At 46.7% G+C, this 22,124-nt stretch overlaps 1 protein-coding gene across 1 annotated transcript in view; it reads right to left on the reverse strand.

The window, feature by feature from the left end:
• The window catches only part of LOC310793217 (unconventional myosin-IXAb-like), a 165,630-nt gene that overhangs the window by 41,706 nt on the left and 101,800 nt on the right, over positions 1-22,124 (reverse strand). The window contains exons 11-14 of the mRNA XM_083654978.1: positions 12,558-12,679; positions 8,088-8,229; positions 3,089-3,284; positions 1,675-1,794 (exon numbers count right to left, since the gene is read on the reverse strand). Coding sequence (XP_083511104.1) covers positions 1,675-1,794; positions 3,089-3,284; positions 8,088-8,229; positions 12,558-12,679 — 580 coding nt within the window. The remainder of the gene's footprint in view (positions 1-1,674; positions 1,795-3,088; positions 3,285-8,087; positions 8,230-12,557; positions 12,680-22,124) is intronic.

The raw sequence follows: 22,124 nt of genomic DNA on the forward strand, positions 1-22,124 counted from the left end.
TCGCACTGCGTGTGCTGTTGTGGTGATATGCAGAGAGAGTTGTCTCTCTCTCTCTCTCTCGCTCCCTCTCCCTCTCCCTCTCCCTCTCCCTCTTCCTCTCTCTCTCTCTCTCTCTCTCTCTCTGTCAAAGGCCCCCGCTCGTGCACGAGCCGAGGGAAATCTCCTTTGTCGCCGAGAAGAGCCTGGTGACGCGAGGTTAGAAATGTCCGAAACGAAAATCAAAATTGTAAATAAGAGTTATTTTTGATAAACTGAGCACACAGGGGTGATTTAAATACTTACTTTGACCGAGTCAATTTTTTTCTCAACGTCCAAAATTGTCATATTAACCCTTAACGGGGGTATAGAGCTCAAACAGCTCTCCTGATAACACTGATGAAACTATGGCGCATTGATATGAACGGTGAACAGACCATTTAGCTAGGTGTCCATTATCACTGTACAATATCACAAAATAATGGACACCTTGCAGCCAATCAGAATCGAGTATTCACCCAGACCATGGTATAAGTGTCATTAATACATATATTATAATATAATATAGTATGTGTTAACTTCATTTGCCTAGAGTTCCTCCCTTATGGGTTTTGGTTGGACTTCACTTGTCATAAGAAGACAACACAGCATGTGACACATCAGCACGTTGCATCATGAATGATTCAACTCATCATGGATCTGAGATGGTCCACATGGGACTAATGTAACAGTGCCATGGCTCATGCATGGGGAGAGGTCCACATGGGACTAATGTAACAGTGCCATGGCTCATGCATGGGGAGAGGCCCGGTTCTGAGCTCAGTTCCTCGGTGACCCGCTCTAAACGGCGCTTAGGAAGATCCACACGCCTGGTTTCCAAACGCCTTATTAACGAGCGTAATGAAAGCCGCCTTATTAACGAGCGTAATGAAACCAGGAGACACACATTATTCTCCATTCAACCATCAAGGATTTTTGCACTAAAGGATTTTTGCAGTAAAGCTTGGAATTGATTTTTGTGATTGGAGTTGAGGTTGACTGGAGATAAGAGGCTTGTGAGGGGGCTCTAAAAATGGAAAATGGCCGCAGTTTTTCAAATCAATAGACCTTTATTGACTGCCATCTATTCAATTATAATCTCTATTACCAAAAAGAAGCTTACAAACACTACTAAGATATGAAAGGCTTCACTCCAAAATGCTACACATCCATTTCAGGGGGAAAAAGCCTCCCTATTTCAAAAACACATCCTCAAAGATTTAACCATCTTGTGAGGAAATGGTTAAATCTAAGATGGCTCGCACCTTTAAAAATATCCCATAACATACTTGTTATTATTATACTTCAATTATATTTCATATTTCAAGTGTCCCAGAAATGCTTTCTGCTCTTCCTACATCTTGAGAAAACCTCATGTACTGACTGAAGCTACGTCATGAGAACACCTCATGTACTGACTGACTGAAGCTACGTCATGAGAACACCTCATGTACTGACTGACTGAAGCTACGTCATGATAAAACCTCATGTACTGACTGACTGACTGAAGCTATGTCATGATAAAACCTCATGTACTGACTGACTGACTGACTGAAGCTGGCTGCATAACAGACAAAGCCGACTAGCTCCCTTCATGCCCTCTGTGTGTATTTTGTGTGTGGGCCGGCAGAGAGGATTGTGGGATTTGGAGTTACTTACTGTATTTCTCGTCCTTGCATCTTTGCAGGATCTCGAGGCTCCGCTGGTGGACCGGGTGGTGGAGGAAGCTGAAGCTGTCCACCGTCTTGAGGACGGCACAGGGAACCGCTGTGTCATTTCCTGAGAGAGAGAGAGAGAGAGAGAGAGGGACAGAGACAGAGAGTAGAGAGAGAGGGAGAGAGACACAGAGTAGAGAGAGAGAGAGGGAGGGAGGGAGGGAGGGAGAGAGACACAGAGTAGAGAGAGAGAGAGGGAGGGAGGGAGGGAGGGAGGGAGAGAGACACAGAGTAGAGAGAGAGAGGGAGAGAGAGGGAGGGAGGGAGGGAGGGAGAGAGACACAGAGTAGAGAGAGAGAGAGAGAGAGAGGGAGGGAGAGAGACAGTAGAGAGAAAGAGAGAGAGAGAGGGAGGGAGGGAGAGAGACACAGAGTAGAGAGAGATTGAGACACCAAAATCGCTTCAGTTGGCAGCCACTTTTCCCCACAGAATAAGAATCAAACTCTTCATCCTCCTCATCATCATCAACAGCAGCTCAGTTAAAACCATAGACATAAATAATATGGACGTAGCTAACCCATTACATTTCTTCTCCCTGGCGGAGTTCAAACGTTGGCCATCACCACCTTGATTTTTCGTCAGCATAGTGGGAGGGAATGAGTTGAGTCCTTCCGCACCTCACGTGAGATGGGAGTTTCCCAGAGCCGCAGCTCCGCCTGCTATTGGTCCGTGATAGGCAAGCTGCGTGATCACTGGACAGGCGATCTGTCAATCACCCCCTTTTCTATCTAGAAGCTGCTACGACATTGTGCTGGCAACCTCCCTGTGTGTTGTATATGGACTCACACATTTCACCTGGGTTTCATTTGGCATGAGGGGGAGGAGCTAACTTCACCTGTGTTTCATTTGGCATGAGGGGGAGGAGCTAACTTCACCTGGGTTTCATTTGGCATGAGGGGGAGGAGCTAACTTCACCTGTGTTTCATTTGGCATGAGGGGGAGGAGCTAACTTCACCTGTGTTTCATTTGGCATGAGGGGGAGGAGCTAACTTCACCTGTGTTTCATTTGGCATGAGGGGGAGGAGCTAACTTCACCTGTGTTTCATTTGGCATGAGGGGGAGGAGCTAACTTCACCTGTGTTTCATTTGGCATGAGGGGGAGGAGCTAACTTCACCTGTGTTTCATTTGGCATGAGGGGGAGGAGCTAACTTCACCTGTGTTTCATTTGGCATGAGGGGGAGCAGATGATGACAGAATTAATGTTTTTGGGTGAACTATTCCTTTAACAATTGTGAGGGATGAGGTTTAGGAATCAGAAAGAAAGAAAACTATGGAAGGGCTTCACAATCTTAACAACACAATGTATTGTGTGTGTGTGTGTGTGTGTGTGTGTGTGTGCGCGCGTGTTTTCTCTCACCGGTCTTCTTGTGTGTGTGCCTGCGGCCGGCCTCCCTGAAGGCCACCAGCGCTCTGAAGTAGGCGCGCAGCACGGCCCAGCGGAACGTGGCCACAGGGTCGATCCCCATCAGGCTGCAGAGGAAGGCCTTCTTACTGCTCTTTAGCAGGGCCACAATGTCCGGACGCATGTGGTCCGTGTTCTTCTCCCGGAAGTCCTGCACGCACGCACACAGACACGCACACACATACAACAGACACACACACACACACACACACACACACACACAGTATTTACTCCACTGGACTGATCGATCGATCGATCTATCTATCTATCTATTATCTATCTATCTATATATCTATCTATCTCCTCATTGAGCCTGTGTTTTAGCAGGCAGCTGAAAAAAGTACTTGCTATGTGCATCATGATATTAATATAGACAAATACACGTGACAAAACTAAGATGGAAAATGTGAATACTATAATAAATGCATAGTCATTTGACTGACTATAAAATAAAATGATAAAATATAAGGGAACTATCTATGAGCAGATGAGACCCACACACTATTAGCTGTATTCTCAGCTATTTATTGTCAAAATAAACACAAAGTGATTTCTTTGTGCTCAAGTTGGGACCATGGTTGGGACGGAGACACGTGTTTGTTTTGTTAAACTGTGGAAAGAGCAGCTGACAGTGAGTGTACAAGCAGTGCTATTTAAGTGCAATATTTAAGTTGTTGTTACAAAACAGAGGGAAATGTCTGTATGAACATCACGACCACAAAGGCATTGAGTTCAAAACCTTATAACCAGAAAGAAAACCGCTCATGCAAACTGTAAATACATAATTCATTAAACACTTGTTTTCAATATATCATATTTCCACACATATTTCACTCTCTTTATGTGAAATATTCCATGAAAACAAAACCACTAAGGTGGAGAAAGTCTCACAGGCACACATGAGCATGCACAAGCGTGTGCGCACGCGCACACACACACACACACACACACACACACGCGCACACGCACACACACACACGCACACGCACACACACACACACACACACGTGCCTAAGTATACAAACTCAGCCAGCTTCATAATTATCTCCATCTATCACATCTGGTTGTAAGCAATTAATTGTTTCAATTGAAAGCATGCTACGATTACAGAGCTATAACCATGAGTCAGCCTGAGCCTATAGAATCTGGTGAGCTGGACAACCTCATCCTCAACTCGAAAAAACAACAACAAAAGAAATGATCCTGGATTTCAGGAGACACAATGGACACCAGCCCATAAGCATCAATGGTGAGGTGGTGGAGGCAATCCAGAGTTTCAAGACCTGTCGTGGTCCATCAACACCACAGCGGTGTGGTCCATCAACACACCACAGCGGTGGCCAAGAAAGGACTTCAGAGGCTCTATTTCCTGAGGGTCCTGAAGAAAACACATCTGCCACAACAGCTGCTGGTCAACTTTGACAGGTGCGCCATAGAGTCCATCATCACATACTGTATATTAACTACATGGTACTCTGGCTGCACCTCTGAGAACAGGAAGGAACCTCCACTGCATCATCAAAACAGCTCAGAGGATCACCGGCTCACAGCTCCCAACACTGGACCAAATCTACAGGATCAGCTGCGTCTGCGAGGCCGCCAACATCTGCAGGGGAGCCGACCCACCCCGGCCACAGCATCTTCACCCTTCTGCCGTCTGGCAGGCGCTACAGAGCCCTGCGTGCTCGAGTCACACCACCAGGATGAGGAACAGCTTCTACCCTAATGTTGTCACACTGCTGAACACAGAGCGCCCAACTCCCCCCCTGATAACAGCAGCACCACTCCCCCCCTGATAACAGCAGCACCACTCCCCCCCTGATAACAGCAGCACCACTCCCCCCCTGATAACAGCAGCACCACTCCCCCCCTGATAACAGCAGCACCACTCCCCCCCTGATAACAGCAGCACCACTCCCCCCCTGATAACAGCAGCACCACTCCCCCCCTGAAAACAGCAGCACCACCCACTCCCCCCCTGATAACAGCAGCACCACTCCCCCCCTGATAACAGCAGCACCACTCCCCCCCTGATAACAGCAGCACCACTCCCCCCCTGATAACAGCAGCACCACTCCCCCCCTGATAACAGCAGCACCACTCCCCCCCTGATAACAGCAGCACCACCCACTCCCCCCCTGATAACAGCAGCACCACTCCCCCCACTCCCCCCCTGATAACAGCAGCACCACTCCCCCCCTGATAACAGCAGCACCACGCAGTGTGGAGGCGCTGGCACTGAATAATGCAAACGATTCCAACGGGACTGTGCAATAAAAACAGAACCATGGAACATGGACTGTGCAATATATAAATGAACTGAAGGGATGTGAACTGCAGTATGGACTGTGAACTGTGCAACAAGGATCTATGCAATTGGACTGCAATATAGAATAGACGGTGCAAATATGGACTGGGCTGTTTATATTGTTGTTTTTTTATATGCGAGTCGTGGGGGTTGTTTTGTGTCTGTCATGTATATGGCTGTACTGGGGTTTTTGTTTTTCTCACTGGCATCTGGAGGACTGCTCCAAACTTATTTTCATTGCACTTGTAGAGTGACAATAAAGTTACTTACTTATGAATTATAATTCTCTCTCTGTGTCTGTCTCTCTCTCTCTCTCTCTCTCTGTCTGTCTCTCTCTCTCTCTCATATGATGTGAGCCAGCTGTATGTTCGCTACCTTTCCTCGGACAGGTTTCATGACTCTGGCTCACACTGCACGCTTCACACCAAACACCTCCTTGGCTCTGGGCAGATATGGGATACCTTTCCATATCCACGGGGCTATCCAACTGTTCTGGGCTAATACGACACACACAGTCAAACAACAATACGCTCGCCCCTTTCCAGCACATGTGCTTCTTATCAAAACTCAGCTGGGAAGCAAACAGAGAATTAGATTTAGCTAGAAAAATAGGTCGATGGAACAACAAGTAGACTTGCTGCAGGCTTGCAGAGTCTATAAAGGCTTAAGTGTAACAGATAAAACGACAAGTAACTAGGCCTTCACTTATAACTGAGGAGCGGCCCACTTCATCAGCTTACACAACTTGAATTTTACTTTTGTTACCGCAAAGTTTCTAAGTTTCTGCAAGTTGACATGTGTATTCATCGTTTATTTGATGCTTTTGAGCTTCTTAGCAATTTACAACGAACGGTAGTCAAATAAGCTTGGTTTCCATTAAAGTCGAGCTGAAATGGGATTCCCAGGGTATGCGATTCCTTATCGTGACGTATTCCGACTGAAACAGTGTAGAGAGGCGGGACATAGCGTGTGGAGGAGTTTGATTTGACCACAGGAAAGTGGGCGTGTCTGGGGCGAGGGACTCAATGGACTGACTGAATGTGAAGAGGCGGCAACACGACTACTGAGCAGAGGCACTGTCCACTAAATAACCTATTTTACCTGACAAATCTGAAACATGCCGTTTCAATAACAGTCCATGTACAAACACAATATCATGTAAATAGAGGCCTGACTGGTTCACTGTGCGAGCCCCAGAGCAGAGGACAGACGGTTGGCTCCTCCCCCTACCCGAAGGAGAGTGCTGGCTGCAGGTGTGCCACGAGCCGCCGGTAAATAGCAATATTCCTGGAATGCGAGTTAACGAGGCAATTACTCATCCTTTACATCTAGATCAAATGAAGACATTACTGTTTGTTTGATTTGGTATGTATAATGTTACTACCATGGTGCATTGTACTACCAGGGTTAAGGGTTTCCATTCCCGCTGGATTCATGCATACCAGTATATATATATTAAAAACAGAGTATGTACTCATGATACCGTTTAGATAAAAGGCATCCAGCAAATGGCTTATGTTGTGTTGTAACTAAGTTTGATGTGGACAGTGCGTGGTGCACTAGGGCTGGATGTTGTGTTGTAACTACCGTAAATTTCGGACTATAAGCCGCGGCTTTTTCCCCGTTTTTTGGCCCTGCGGCTTATATAACGGTGCGGCTTATCTATGGATTTTTTCAGAAAAAAAAAAAAAAAAAAAAAAAATTATCTCTTCTTTAGCACTCTTTCTAACTATAAATCCACTTCTGTTTTAATTTCCTCTCTTGCCCTCTTTTCACCACACCGCGGACACTGTGTGCACTGTAAAAAAAACAGGTGGTGTTGTGTTATGTTGTTTTGTTGAAATGTTAATAAATGGGAGCAATCCCCTCTGTGCATGAACCCTTACATATGGTAATTAAACATTAAAAGACAATAAAAAAAAAAAATAAAAAAAAAAAAAAAAACATTAAAACACCCGCGGCTTATAGTCCGGTGCGGCTTATATATGTAACAAACAGGCAATTTTGCTGCTGCGACTTATACTCCGGTGCGGCTTATAGTGCGGAAATTACGGTAAGTTTGATGTGGACAGTGCGTGGTGCGTGGTTTTGACAGTGCGTGTGTGTGTGTGTGTGTGTGTGTGTGCGTGCGTGGTGCACTAGGGCTGGGCGATATGGACCAAAAATCACATCTCTGTATTTTTAGGCTGAATGGCGATACACAATCTCTCTATTTTCTACAAAGTAGGCTAAATGTTCAGTTGGAAGTTGAAGTCACGTGTGAGATGTCACAAGAACTTTTATTAAAACAAGACTGTGGTCAAAATAAAATGCAAAGACAGGGTTTCCTTCACTGACTACTGGTGCGTTCACAAATATGTACGGTATTACACATTGAATAAATAATAAGAAGTAATGTGGATATAATGACTAAGTTGATAAAGGCAAATAATGGAACAGCTAATGTAGAACAGTCTAGTAAGTTCAGAAAATCACTTTACTGTAATGCAGCCTTCAAAACCAGGAACAAGACAACACTTATGCCATATCACGATATCACGATATCAAAATAAAAGGACGATATCTAGTCTCACATCATATCGATTCGATATAATACTGATATTGCCCTCCACACACACACACTTAACTAATGCACACATCGCTCACCTTGACTCCGTACTTGACTCTCCCGGCGTAGTGGTGGATGATGAAGGCAGGCTCCATCACAGCAGGGAAGTCGATGTAGCCGTTTCCTTCATGCTGACGCTTGAACTTGTCCAGCAAGGTCTGGTTGGAGGCCTGGGGGAAACTAGAAGAAGAGGAGAATCAAACTCAACAGCGACAATACACACACGCGCGCGCGCTGCGCGCAGCACGCACACGCACACACACACACACACACACACACACACGTTAATTGTGAATACATGTTACACTTCCACCACTAACACTTCTCTGGTGTTTTGTGTCCATCCAAGATATTCACCAGTAACTGGGGAAGCCAAATGCAACAGGAGGAGGAGCACCCCATGATGGATCAAACGCGCACTATATTGTATAGAGTTAATAGTGTATGAGGAAAATACCTGACTATTAAATATTTTGGATGACTTCTTACCACGGTTTGAGGGTTAGTTTTATTGCATTTTCATTGTATGTATATTTAATAATGACTACAATATGACTATGATTACAATAATAATTTATTCTTATTGATTATATGAGCACAAATGCTAATTCACATATTTTTTTGTCTTGTCCTTTGTCTTCTCGAAGGAGCCTTGTTCAAGTGCCTCTTGATTGCTGGTGAAGAAGCGAGCGCTTCTCCTCGTGTGCTCTGCTGTAGTCCCACCTCTGCTTAATGACTGTCAGCACTTCCCTTCCGATCCACACATTTAGCACCACCAACCTGTCATCTGGCCAGATCAACAGTCCCTATGGGAGACTCCATACTCCATCTACTGTACACAAAGTGCTCCCATGCACCTCCAGCCCCCCCCCGCCCCCCCCCACACACACCTCCACAGCCCCCCCCCACACACACACCTCCACAGCCCCCCTGCCCCCCCCCACACACACACCTCCACAGCCCCCCCCCCCCACACACACACACACCTCCACAGCCCCCCTGCCCCCCCCCACACACACACACCTCCACAGCCCCCCTGCCCCCACACACACACCTCCACAGCCCCCCCCCCCCACACACACACACACCTCCACAGCCCCCCTGCCCCCCCCACACACACACACCTCCACAGCCCCCCTGCCCCCACACACACACCTCCACAGCCCCCCTGCCCCCCCCCACACACACACACGCACACCTCCACAGCCCCCCTGCCCCCACACACACACCTCCACAGCCCCCCCCCCCACACACACACACACCTCCACAGCCCCCCTGCCCCCCCCCACACACACACACCTCCACAGCCCCCCTGCCCCCCCCCCACACACACACCTCCACAGCCCCCCTGCCCCCACACACACACCTCCACAGCCCCCCCCCCCACACACACACACCTCCACAGCCCCCCTACCCCCACACACACACCTCCACAGCCCCCTGCCCCCACACACACACCTCCACAGCCCCCCTGCCCCCCACACACACACCTCCACAGCCCCCCTGCCCCACACACACACCTCCACAGCCCCCCTGCCCCCACACACACACCTCCACAGCCCCCCTGCCCCCACACACACACCTCCACAGCCCCCCTGCCCCCACACACACACCTCCACAGCCCCCCTGCCCCCACACACACACCTCCACAGCCCCCCTGCCCCACACACACACCTCCACAGCCCCCCCCCACACACACACCTCCACAGCCCCCACACACACACCTCCACAGCCCCCCTGCCCCCCACACACACACCTCCACAGCCCCCTGCCCCCCCCCCCCCACACACACCTCCCACAGCCCCCCTGCCCCCCCCCCCCCACACACACACCTCCACAGCCCCCCTGCCCCCACACACACCTCCACAGCCCCCCTGCCCCCACACACACACCTCCACAGCCCCCCCCCCCCCCCACACACACACACCTCCACAGCCCCCCTGCCCCCACACACACACCCTCCACAGCCCCCCTGCCCCCCACACACACACCTCCACAGCCCCCTGCCCCCACACACACACCTCCACAGCCCCCCTGCCCCCACACACACACCTCCACAGCCCCCCCCCCCCCCCACACACAGCACACACCTCCACAGCCCCCTGCCCCCCCACACACACACACCTCCACAGCCCCCCTTGCCCCCCCCCCCCACACACACACACACACACCTCCACAGCCCCCCTGCCCCCCCCCCGCACACACACACACACACCTCCACAGCCCCCCTGCCCCCCCCCCCACACACACACCTCCACAGCCCCCTGCCCCCCCCACACACACACACACCTCCACAGCCCCCCTGCCCCCCCCCCCCCCACACACACACACCTCCACAGCCCCCCTGCCCCCCCCCCCCCCCCACACACACACACACACACCTCCACAGCCCCCCTGCCCCCCCCCCCCCCCACACCACACACACACACACCTCCACAGCCCCCCTGCCCCCCCCCCCCCCCACACACACACACACACACCTCCACAGCCCCCCTGCCCCCCCCCACACACACACACACACACCTCCACAGCCCCCCTGCCCCCCCCACACACACACACACACACCTCCACAGCCCCCCTGCCCCCTCCCTCCAGAAACATAATCCACTCCTCCAGAGGCCATGACATCCTGTGAGCTTCTTCGACTGTCGTCCATTCCCGAGTCGTCATTTAGCATGGAGCTCCTTCCCGTGGCAGCATGACTCCCAGGGGAGGCTCCGTACCCCCTTTTTATATTCGCCTTTGACCCGAATGCTCACACACTGATCCCCCCTCCCCCCCCCCCCCCCAACACACCCTCCACACACACACACACCATTTGGGCCATTCCAAACGTTATTAGATCCAGATGAACATGCTACGCTAAGTGGCAAGCAGGATGACAGCTAACGTAGATAAATATGGTTATGTGTGTACAGCCTGACGTGTTTTTTATGCGGGGGCGGGAGAGCGCTGGACTTGATTATGGAAGATCTCGATGCCCGCAGGAGAAGAGCCTTTTAGAACAGAGGAACACGGGGAAAACACATCTGATCCGGAGCATGTCGTTGGCTTCCATGTTGTGGTAGAAGTCCCAGTGTTGGTATGAATCAAGCTCGTGATGAAGTGCCTACACAGGGAGCAGACTGCCTCTGCGCTTCGCCAGCTGGGGGCCTGACGTACATGACGGCGCTCGTACAGGGTGATCCAGAGGTCGTTTCACCGAAGGAGGCTACGATGAAATACGTTTAACTTTCCATGACATTCTGACGAGATAAGGACCTAAATAATAGACATGTCAGAGAAAAATTGGAAACCTACACAAGGAGTGAACCCATAAACTTGGCGGTGTTAGCAGCATGCTCAATCCATCGAGAGATGGCGGACTACTGTTCTTTAAATGTGTTAATTTTAAGGCCTTTCCCCATAGATACATGTATCACACTAAAAACCCTTGTATGTCTTAATGCTCTGCCCTCCAGTTGGTGGTCATCATAAGTACATAGATATTCCATAAACAAACAGGTGGGTAAAGTGATTTTAGGTGGCGTTACCCTCCACTACATCCATGAGTTTATAACGAACATGCAAGCTGATAGGCTGACAGCTGGCCCTTTGCTGCACTACTCGATTGGGTCTTTAACTGCACATGAAAGAGCAACAATAACAGCCTGAAATTTCAAGAAGCCTTATCTCAGAGTTAGCCAGGTAACTGTAAGCCTTATCTCAGAGAGTTAGCCAGGTAACTGTAAACATGATCTCAGAGTTAGCCAGGTAACTGTAAACATGATCTCATAGTTAGCCAGGTAACTGTAAACATGATCTCAGAGAGTTAGCCAGGTAACTGTAAACATGATCTCATAGTTAGCCAGGTAACTGTAAACATGATCTCATAGTTAGCCAGGTAACTGTAAACATGATCTCAGAGTTAGCCAGGTAACTGTAAACATGATCTCAGTTAGCCAGGTACAGTAACTGTAAGCATTATCTCATAGTTAGCCAGGTAACTGTAAACATGATCTCAGAGTTAGCCAGGTAACTGTAAGCCTTATCTCCGAGTTAGCCAGGTAACTGTAAACATGATCTCAGAGTTAGCCAGGTAACTGTAAACATGATCTCATAGTTAGCCAGGTAACTGTAAACATGATCTCAGAGTTAGCCAGGTAACTGTAAACATGATCTCAGAGTTAGCCAGGTAACTGTAAACATGATCTCAGAGTTAGCCAGGTAACTGTAAACATGATCTCAGTTAGCCAGGTACAGTAACTGTAAGCATTATTTCAGAGTTAGTCAGGTAACTGTAAGCATTATCTCAGAGTTAGCCAGGTAACTGTAAGCATTATCTCATAGTTAGCCAGGTAACTGTGAAAGAAGTTCAGATCACTGGATCGAGTGACAAAGCAGATCCATATCAAACAACAGTTTAATTTGGAAAATCACTAAAAAACCACAACACCACAATTATGCTATTTGGCTAACTGGCTTGGTTTTGTCTGAGCCTGGGTGTTTTATATCAGCAGGTGGCGTACTTGCACTCCTCGTCCAGCAGGTGGAACAGCGCTGTGGGCTTCTTGCTGATGAGGTTGATGCAGCCGCTGTTGTCGATGTAGTCGATGGTGTGCCAGCTGATGCCCTCGGCCCGGTACTCCTCCTGCAGGACACAGAGGCAGAGGAACTTGGGGTCAGAGAGCTCACCCCCACACCCACTATGGAATCAAGTCAGAGCTGCTGAACATATAAGCCAGATGGCTTTGTTGATGCTGCTGATTACTTTGAACTTTTATGAAGAAAAGAGTGACTGATCACACTTCCTCAGAAATATTTCATCTGCACATTATGACATATACAGGTAGATACACAAATTTACACCTGGGAGCGACCGGTACAACCAGTCAACCACAGTTTGCCACTGATCAGCTACAGTGGGGCAATTTGGGGGTAAAGTGCCTTACTCAATGGCATTTCAAATGCTATTTACAAGGCTCATTTTCTGAAAACCGACTAAAACACTCGATTGACAAATTGGCAGACAGACTATTATGAAATCAACACAGACCGTGCAGCGAATCTACCGTAGTGGTGATACTATACTTGCCTCGGCATCAGAATGTGTAACGTTAATGTTTTTCCAGTGCTAACAAACCTTACAATGAAAACACATGGCATGCTTAGTGGTTATTCAGTAAAACCATGATTGGTGGGTGGGGTCTAAATGCCCCAGGGGGCCAATGACGCATGAGGTATATGTGTCTTGACATCTTAATACCCCTATGGGAGAAGCCAGTGAGGATTGCCAGTTAGAATCCCTGAGCCAGCTCAGAAAATAGTGAGGGGCAAAGCAGGGGTAGTAAACGAGTAGTGACCCCCCCCCCCCCCACTCCTTCCACAGCACTTGAGCAAGGCATGTAAACACAAACCTGCTCCAGCAGAGCTGCCCCTGCTGGCCACAACAGTAACACACTGGAATTGTTGTAGCGGGCAGCTCCCAGTTAGACTGTGTGCTCATAGAGTACCGCAGTGATGACGTATTTTTGTAGGCTTAACCAGAAATCGGCGCCATTTTGGTTCGTCAGTGGAATAGGGCTTTAGAATGCATAAAGATGCACTTAACTGCATAAAATAAGGTCTGTGGTTAACAAAGGTTTATGGGAGCATGAATTTGGGTTCAGCAGGATAATCTTCACAAACGTTAATCACTTTTATGCCTTTTGAAGTGTTAAAAAAACACATTTACATTCCAAAAGTCATAAAAGTGATAACGTTTGTGAAGATTATCCTGCTGAACCCAAATTTGCGCTCCCATAAACTTTGGTTAACCACAGACCTTATTTGATGCATTTAAGTGAAATCCCCATTCTAAAACCCCATTTCACTTTTCCCCCGACAAAGCCGGAAGTATACTTCCGGACTCATTTCTGCGGTGCTCTATATGGATGTGAAGCAGGGCATTGTGGGGAAGAGGGCGCACATTTAGCAAATCCTCCCTGGATAAATACTCAACTCTAGACACAGAATTTTTATAGTTGGCACCAACAAACAGCACTGTTGAAACATCGAGCTAGGAGATTTAGTGGAGCAAAAATGGAATAAATTGCAGTACTTTGCTTCATGTAACTAAGTAGAAACAGACAACCAGCAAGCTGTGGATTCCTAACAAACTGTCTCCTTTTATTTCTCAAAAACTAAATGGAAGCCCGATACTAGACGACCCATCCAAACAAACCCTGCTGTGTGTGGAATAGATTTTGGGCTACAGGCCAGCTACAGGACTAGTTACAGGCCAGCTACAGGCCAGCTACAGGACTAGTTACAGGCCAGCTACAGGCCAGCTACAGGACTAGTTGGCTACAGGCCAGCTACAGGACTAGTTACAGGCCAGCTACAGGCCAGCTACAGGCCAGCTACAGGCCAGCTACAGGCCAGCTACAGGCCAGCTACAGGCCAGCTACAGGCCAGCTACAGGCCAGCTACAGGACTAGTTGGCAAAGCTTGTTTTTTTTTTCATTTTTCTATCTTGTCTTTGTACTGTTTTTACTCTGTTTGTGCTCATTGCATTTGACTATTTCTTGTTTTTTTACTTTTGACCAGTGTCCGACTCATAACAGAAATTCCTACATTTGTTTGTGTTTGTGAGTGTGTGAACGTCTGTGTGTGTGTGTGTGTGTGTGAGTGTGTGAACGTCTGTGTGTGTGTGTGTGTGTGTGTGTGAGTGTGTGAACGTCTGTGTGTGTGGAAGAGGGAGAGAGAGAAAGGGGGGGGGGGGGGGGGCGCCCCACCAAATTGAACTAAACACATCACTGCTCCTCCTACCACATCACCTTGACTCCTTAGAGCACGGGTGCCCAATACGTCGATCGCGAAGGTAGTGTGGTAGATCGCATGGCATTTTTTTTTTTTTACTCTTTTTCCACTGTTTTTCCACTGTTTTTCCACTGTTTTCCACTGTATACTCAGTGTATATATATATAAATAAATATGTTTGGTAGATCACTTTGACTTGGTCATTTTAAAAGTAGCTCCCAAGCTGAAAAAGTGTGAGCACCCCTGCCTTAGAGTCTAAGGAGTCCTAAAAGGCTTAGACTCGCATTCTGTCGCTTTCACAATCTTTTTTCTTTTTACCACACACTTGCTTGCTAGCAGCATCATGGCAGAAAACGCCCAGACTGACGAGGAGATTTCTACTCCACTAACTCCTACTCCAACCAACGTTTGGAAGACATTTAGATTCCCCTCAGTAAAAGGCAAGACCAAGCACAACACCTATCCGTTTAGAATTAATTGTCTTACTGCCTGCTTTCATGTGTCAATACAATGCACATTTTAGCACTCATAATCAAACTTCAGTATTTGCCTCATTATAGCAACAATCAATTAGATTTTTAGGAGCAACTGCCAGTTCTACTGCTGACCAGGTACAGTACATCCCCTCTTGGCCACACTCTACGCTACAACACGCCATCATCCCAAAATGCTTCCAAGAACATGAGTTTACTCCAAATGTCTGTGGAGTCCTCAGATCTGGGTCCAGTAGATCAGATCTGGGTCCAGTAGATCAGATCTGGGTCCAGTAGATCAGATCTGGGTCCAGTAGATCAGATCTGGGTCCAGTAGATCAGATCTGGGTCCAGTAGATCAGATCTGGGTCCAGTAGATGCCTTTGGGATGAAGTGAGCTGAATCACCTGCAGGACGTGATGCTATCAGGCCCGTGTGGACCGAGGCCCATGTGACACACTTCCAACACCTTATTGAATCCAGGCCTTCAAATAATTCAGGCTGTTGAACCAATAAGGCAGCCTACACGGTCCGAGTGTACATGCATACGTGAATCAACTTCATCTTTTAAACAGCACAGTAGCTCAGTGGGTAGCGCTGTTGCCTCACAGCAAGAAGGTCCCGGGTTCGAACCCCGGCCCGTCCCAGGTCCTTTCTGTGTGGAGTTTGCATGTTCTCCCCGTGTTTGTGTGGGTTTCCTCCCACCATCAAAGACATGTATGTTAGGGTTAAGACTCCTGTCAGTGCTCCTGACCTGTTATCTTACTTACTTATTTATTACTGTCTCTTTTGCCTTTGGGGACAACTTGTATTGTACATTCGTGTGGTTTATCTGTCTTTAGTTATGTCTCATTTTACTTTTTACCATGTTATCTATTCTTTTTTATCCTACTGTAGAATCCTACTGAAGTGCTATAGAATGAGGAAAACACTGTCCGTCAGAATCCGTAACTCCCCAATGGCCAATCAATCTGAAACTGCACATGGACATTGAGTATTGCATACTGTAGGCAAGGACTTATGATACCTATTTTTCCAACTTTATTTTTTGGGCAATTTTGCGTGGTGTTGAGGTGCGTGCAACCCCAGCTATGGACTAGTTTATGTAATTGTGGTAGAATTTTACATATATTCTTTAAGTCTAACTGTACGTAAAGCCCTTTGCAAACTTTTTTTTGGAAAGTGCTACAGAGCTATTTATTATTAGAGAGAGAGCGAGAGAGAGAGCAAGACACACACACACACACAGAATAATAGCGATTGGTCAGGATTTGCAGCCCTCTACTGTCCATTCCTCAGCTGTCTATCTGTTGTCTGCCATGCGTATAGAACACAGCGTGGCCTGCATTGTGCTTGGCCCAATGCCCTGGTATGGAGGTGAGGGAGTGTGTCTTGATATCCCTCCCTCCCTCCCTCCCTCCATGCCTCCCTCCCTCCCTCCCTCCCTCCCTCCCTCCCTCCTGGCCGTCTTCTCTTGTTCTGACATCGGAGTGTTTTGATCCAGCAGAAGGGAGTAACAGTAATTGCAGCAGCAATGGCAGCAGCAGCCGGTCGCGGTGCTGCTTTCAAAAGCATGGAGAGAAAGAGAGACAGAGGCAGATAGACGGAGGAGAAGAGATGCACACAGTCTTCTCGTCTATCGGCGAGCTCTGCCTGTGGAATTTGCCGGTTGCGGTCCAGTTAGAAAAGAGAGGGGATTGGACGGTGCGGAGGTCCGCACCGTCCGGGCAGAGAGGTCGTAAAATCTTGCTTCAAAAACGAGGGCTGCCCCTGCACGATGACGATCTATGAAACGTAAACTGTTGCTTTATCGATACGAGCGTCAAAGGTTCAGCTAGGGCCTCGACTGCTGGGCTGTTAAATCAAGTGGAGACCAGCAGAGAGCAGGAGTCTCCCTCTGGTATCCAATGAAGATCAAGCTGGGTGGGCATTTTTTCAGTGAGATATCTCGGGAGGTGAACGTGAAGGCGGTGGCTTTGATCAATCCTTCTCACGCCGAAAAAGAAATCAAGCAGCAATTGGCATGGGAGAGTAACGACTGACTCAATCTCCCACCTCACCCCACCATTGAGGGTTGTGGTACGGTCCTATATTAGCTTTGGCCACCGTTCCAAAGCACTGCTGATAAGACTAACTGAAGGGGGGGGGGGGGGGGGGATCAGAGTCAGAAACCGCCTTTCTCACATGGAAGAGGCAACATTGCCGGATTAACTTTCCTGTCAGCAATGAGCAATTGCCAGTAACTGGATAGTGTGCGGAGGTTTTTTCTTCTGTCAGCAATGAGCAACACAGAAAACATACAAACAGCACCAACAACATAAACCAACCCTCAGATCTAGCAAATCCTACCTAACCTACCCAGTGAGAGAAAAGAAAAAGAAATAAAATAAAATAAAATAAAATAAAATAAAATAAAATAAAATAAAATAAAATAAATAAATAAATAATAAATAATAAATAAGTAAAATAAGCACGTTATTAAACCATCACTGATAGTGGCCAACGTTTGCCGAGGTCTTCTCTTATTTCAGGTTGTCTATCACTGCTTCAGTATTACTAATTTCAGTTAACTAATGATTAGTTAACCTACTAACTACCTACTACTACCTACCCCTTACTAATGATTAGTTAACCAATTAATTTAAGCATTCTTACCATTGAAAACAATGGGTAGCAGTCGCTAAAAGAAGGTTTTACGGAAGCACACGGACAAATCCTGAAATTGTCGAGGTAGTCCTTTAAAAGAGAACAAATAGGGCAAATAAACTCATGCCAACTGACATGTTGCAGTAAATGCAGTTTCACCTCTGTGTTCCGTATTTAGTTTACAATGCTGCTGAGATGATGCAAGCTAGTTCATACACACAGTACTACTACAGTACTAACACGTGCCATTACAGTATGAAGCAAATACTTCACAAAGACGTGCCACAGCAAGAGCGTATTTGTCATAAAGTTTCCATATCTTTGAAAGGTAACCGAGTGCAGGCTGATCCTAGGTCAGCAGTAACAGGCTAACTGTACATCCAACAGCGGGGTAGACGAGGTGTGGAGAGCTTTCTGACGTCAAAGTGAGGAACTGCACCACGTTATTCAAACAAACACAGATCAGTGGAGATCTGGCAACCTGCCTCAGAGGAGCCCGCGCTCAGCTCCACCTCAACTGTTGTCCTGTCAAATCAACTCCAGAGCCACAAGAGAGCCAGAGGTCTGGAGGACCCCAGTGTGTGTGTGTGTGTGTGTGTGTGTGTGTGTGTGTGTGTGTGTTTGGTCTGGAGGACCCCAGTGTGTGTGTGTGTGTGTGTGTGTGTGTGTGTGTGTGTGTGTGTTTGGTCTGGAGGACCCCAGTGTGTGTGTGTGTGTGTGTGTGTGTGTGTGTGTGTGTGTGTGTGTGTGTGTGTGTGTGTGTGTGGTCTGGAGGACCCCTGTGTGTGTGTGTGTGTGTGTGTGTGTGTGTGTGTGTGTGTGTGTGTGTGTGTGAGGTTTGGAGGACCCCGGTGATTAAACGATAATAAACATGAACTCTGCTGAAACAATACCAGGCGCGGCCCTGTGGGGGCGAGCACCTCCGCAGCACTTTGACACCTATTAGTTGAACATAACACATGAACAGGACTTGTGAAGAGTTTAGATCAATAGGAGATCCATCATTTGGAAAACTGGCAACTATTCTTACAAAATGATTGACAGCACAAAAATAAAACAAATATGATTGTACTCTGTAACGTAGGTCTAATTTACATTAGACCTACCTATTAACTGTTTGACTGTGGAGTCAAAGTCTTGCCATGTTTTCTGCTTCCTTTGATCTACTGAAGAGGAAGTTTGAGTTGCTCGACACACAAACTGGCTCAGATTCCTGCAAATCAGAAATTATGTTCGATCCAAGATTCATACCTTTGAAGCGCTCCCAAATGAACGTGCCTTGTTTGATGTTTTGCTGAGCCCTCCTCACTCCAAGCATCTTATTTCTAGATTTGTATGTCTGTTTGATAACTGCACCATATATATCTATATATCTATATCTACAGTATATCTATATATATATATATACATATATAATCCATCTGGATATCAACTCACTTCATCAGCCTTTAACTCTAGCAGATTTCAGATTGACAGTAGCACAGCACACGTCCTGCTTGTTAGTACATGCTACATCCTGCAGTGTGTGTGAGCGTGTGTGTGTACTTCCAGGGCCTGAAGGCTAACTGTCAGAAACAGATAACAGCACCATTAGCGCAGAGTGAGCAGCAGTATCTGATCGTCATTGAGAGTGAAAGGACATTACTGCACTCGTTTAACAAAACACTGCTCTTTCTCTCACTCCATCCTGCCGCCCCCATTACTTTGGCCATCAGCGATGGGCCCGCCTGCTAAGTTGCCATGGCCAATCAGAGTCCAGCGAGAGGGAGACGAGAGCCGACAGCTACTACAGACACACTCCAGCTGATTGAGTCATTAACAAAAATATCCGTCTCTCTCTCTCTCTCTCTCTCTCTGTGTCTGTCTGTCTCTCCCTTTGCAATGTTACCTCACTTGATCTCTGGATGTGAAGTGGCCCGCACAGAATATTAAGTGTTTTGGCAGTTAGCATCTGATTAAATGAGCATAATGAAAACATAATATAGCTGGTCAGTGTTTCGGTAATAGTCCTTTTGAGTGAGTGAGAGTGTGTGTGTGTGTGTGTGTGTGTGTGTGTGTGTGTGTGTGTGTGTGTGTGTGAGTGTGAGAGAGAGAACTAAACCCAAAACAAAGAAGGCGTCAAGCCCAGCCAGGAAAAACAAACACACAAAAACAGAATTACCTGCAGAAGTGCTTGGCTTAGTTAAACCTGAGTGCTATTCTGCACACTCACTCACTCACAGCCTCGCCTGTTCATTCATCACTTCTGCTCTCCTCCTCCTTTTTTTACTCAATAGTCTTCAACTTTTTCACCTCAAGGACCCAACTGACCCATTTGATCAGATCTGTCCCACGGCCCCCCGTCTGATAAGATTTGAGCTTTTAGATGTTTTATTACACAAAGTGTATGAAACCCATGACCAAAATAGTCATGCATTCTGTCATTGTGTTACTTATTGATGGAATTATAGTGAAACCCCTTCAAGGACCCCTGGTCCCCGGACCCCACTTTGAGAACCACTGTTTGAACAGATATGTGCTAGCCTGGCTATACATCATTGCAGCTGCTTGTCCTGTAATCAGAATCAGACAAAGTGATTCTGATTCTCTTGCATTCTAAGAGTCACACAAATATTGTCACAGACCAATAGTCCAATAGGGATGCACCGATGTGAAAATGTTGTCCGAAACCTGTGCAACACTGTGCATTTGAAAAGGCAATCTCTTTCTTTATTTCCAAAAGGAAAAGCCCATAAATCACAGATTTACCGCATTGTTTCCTCTCAATATAACATTTTTGGCGGATACAATAACCGATATTAACATTGCTGTTATTTTGCTCATCGGACCGATCCGGATGTATTAAAAATAATTACTTAATATTGGCAGAGACTGATATGATTGCTGACATACAGTAACGTGCATCCCTACACTCCAACCTTACAGTGGTTGCTTGTGATGTTGATCAAGGAATTTCTTATTGCTTAATTCTAATGTTGCAGTCATGGCAGTTCTAGTTTGAAGATGTGTTGGTTGAAGTACCTGTTCTAGTTTGAAGATGTGTTGGTTGAAGTACCTGTTCTAGTTTGAAGATGTGTTGGTTGAAGTACCTGTTCTAGTTTGAAGATGTGTTGGTTGAAGTACCTGTTCTAGTTTGAACATGTGTTGGTTGAAGTATCTGTTCTAGTTTGAAGATGTGTTGGTTGAAGTACCTGTTCTAGTTTGAAGATGTGTTGGTTGAAGTACCTGTTCTAGTTTGAAGATGTGTTGGTTGAAGTACCTGTTCTAGTTTGAAGATGTGTTGGTTGAAGTACCTGTTCTAGTTTGAAGATGTGTTGGTTGAAGTATCTGTTCTAGTTTGAACATGTGTTGGTTGAAGTACCTGTTCTAGTTTGAAGATGTGTTGGTTGAAGTACCTGTTCTAGTTTGAAGATGTGTTGGTTGAAGTACCTGTTCTAGTTTGAAGATGTGTTGGTTGAAGTACCTGTTCTAGTTTGAAGATGTGTTGGTTGAAGTACCTGTTCTAGTTTGAAGATGTGTTGGTTGAAGTACCTGTTCTAGTTTGAAGAGGTGTTGGTTGAAGTACCTGTTCTAGTTTGAAGATGTGTTGGTTGAAGTATCTGTTCTAGTTTGAACATGTGTTGGTTGAAGTATCTGTTCTAGTTTGAAGATGTGTTGGTTGAAGTATCTGTTCTAGTTTGAACATGTGTTGGTTGAAGTATCTGTTCTAGTTTGAACATGTGTTGGTTGAAGTACCTGTTCTAGTTTGAAGATGTGTTGGTTGAAGTACCTGTTCTAGTTTGAAGATGTGTTGGTTGAAGTATCTGTTCTAGTTTGAACATGTGTTGGTTGAAGTACCTGTTCTAGTTTGAAGATGTGTTGGTTGAAGTATCTGTTCTAGTTTGAACATGTGTTGGTTGAAGTACCTGTTCTAGTTTGAAGATGTGTTGGTTGAAGTACCTGTTCTAGTTTGAAGATGTGTTGGTTGAAGTACCTGTTCTAGTTTGAACATGTGTTGGTTGAAGTACCTGTTCTAGTTTGAAGATGTGTTGGTTGAAGTACCTGTTCTAGTTTGAAGATGTGTTGGTTGAAGTACCTGTTCTAGTTTGAACATGTGTTGGTTGAAGTATCTGTTCTAGTTTGAACATGTGTTGGTTGAAGTATCTGTTCTAGTTTGAAGATGTGTTGGTTGAAGTA

This window comes from Poromitra crassiceps (assembly GCF_964638095.1).
Source record: "Poromitra crassiceps genome assembly, chromosome: 18".
Lineage (NCBI taxonomy): Eukaryota > Metazoa > Chordata > Actinopteri > Beryciformes > Melamphaidae > Poromitra > Poromitra crassiceps.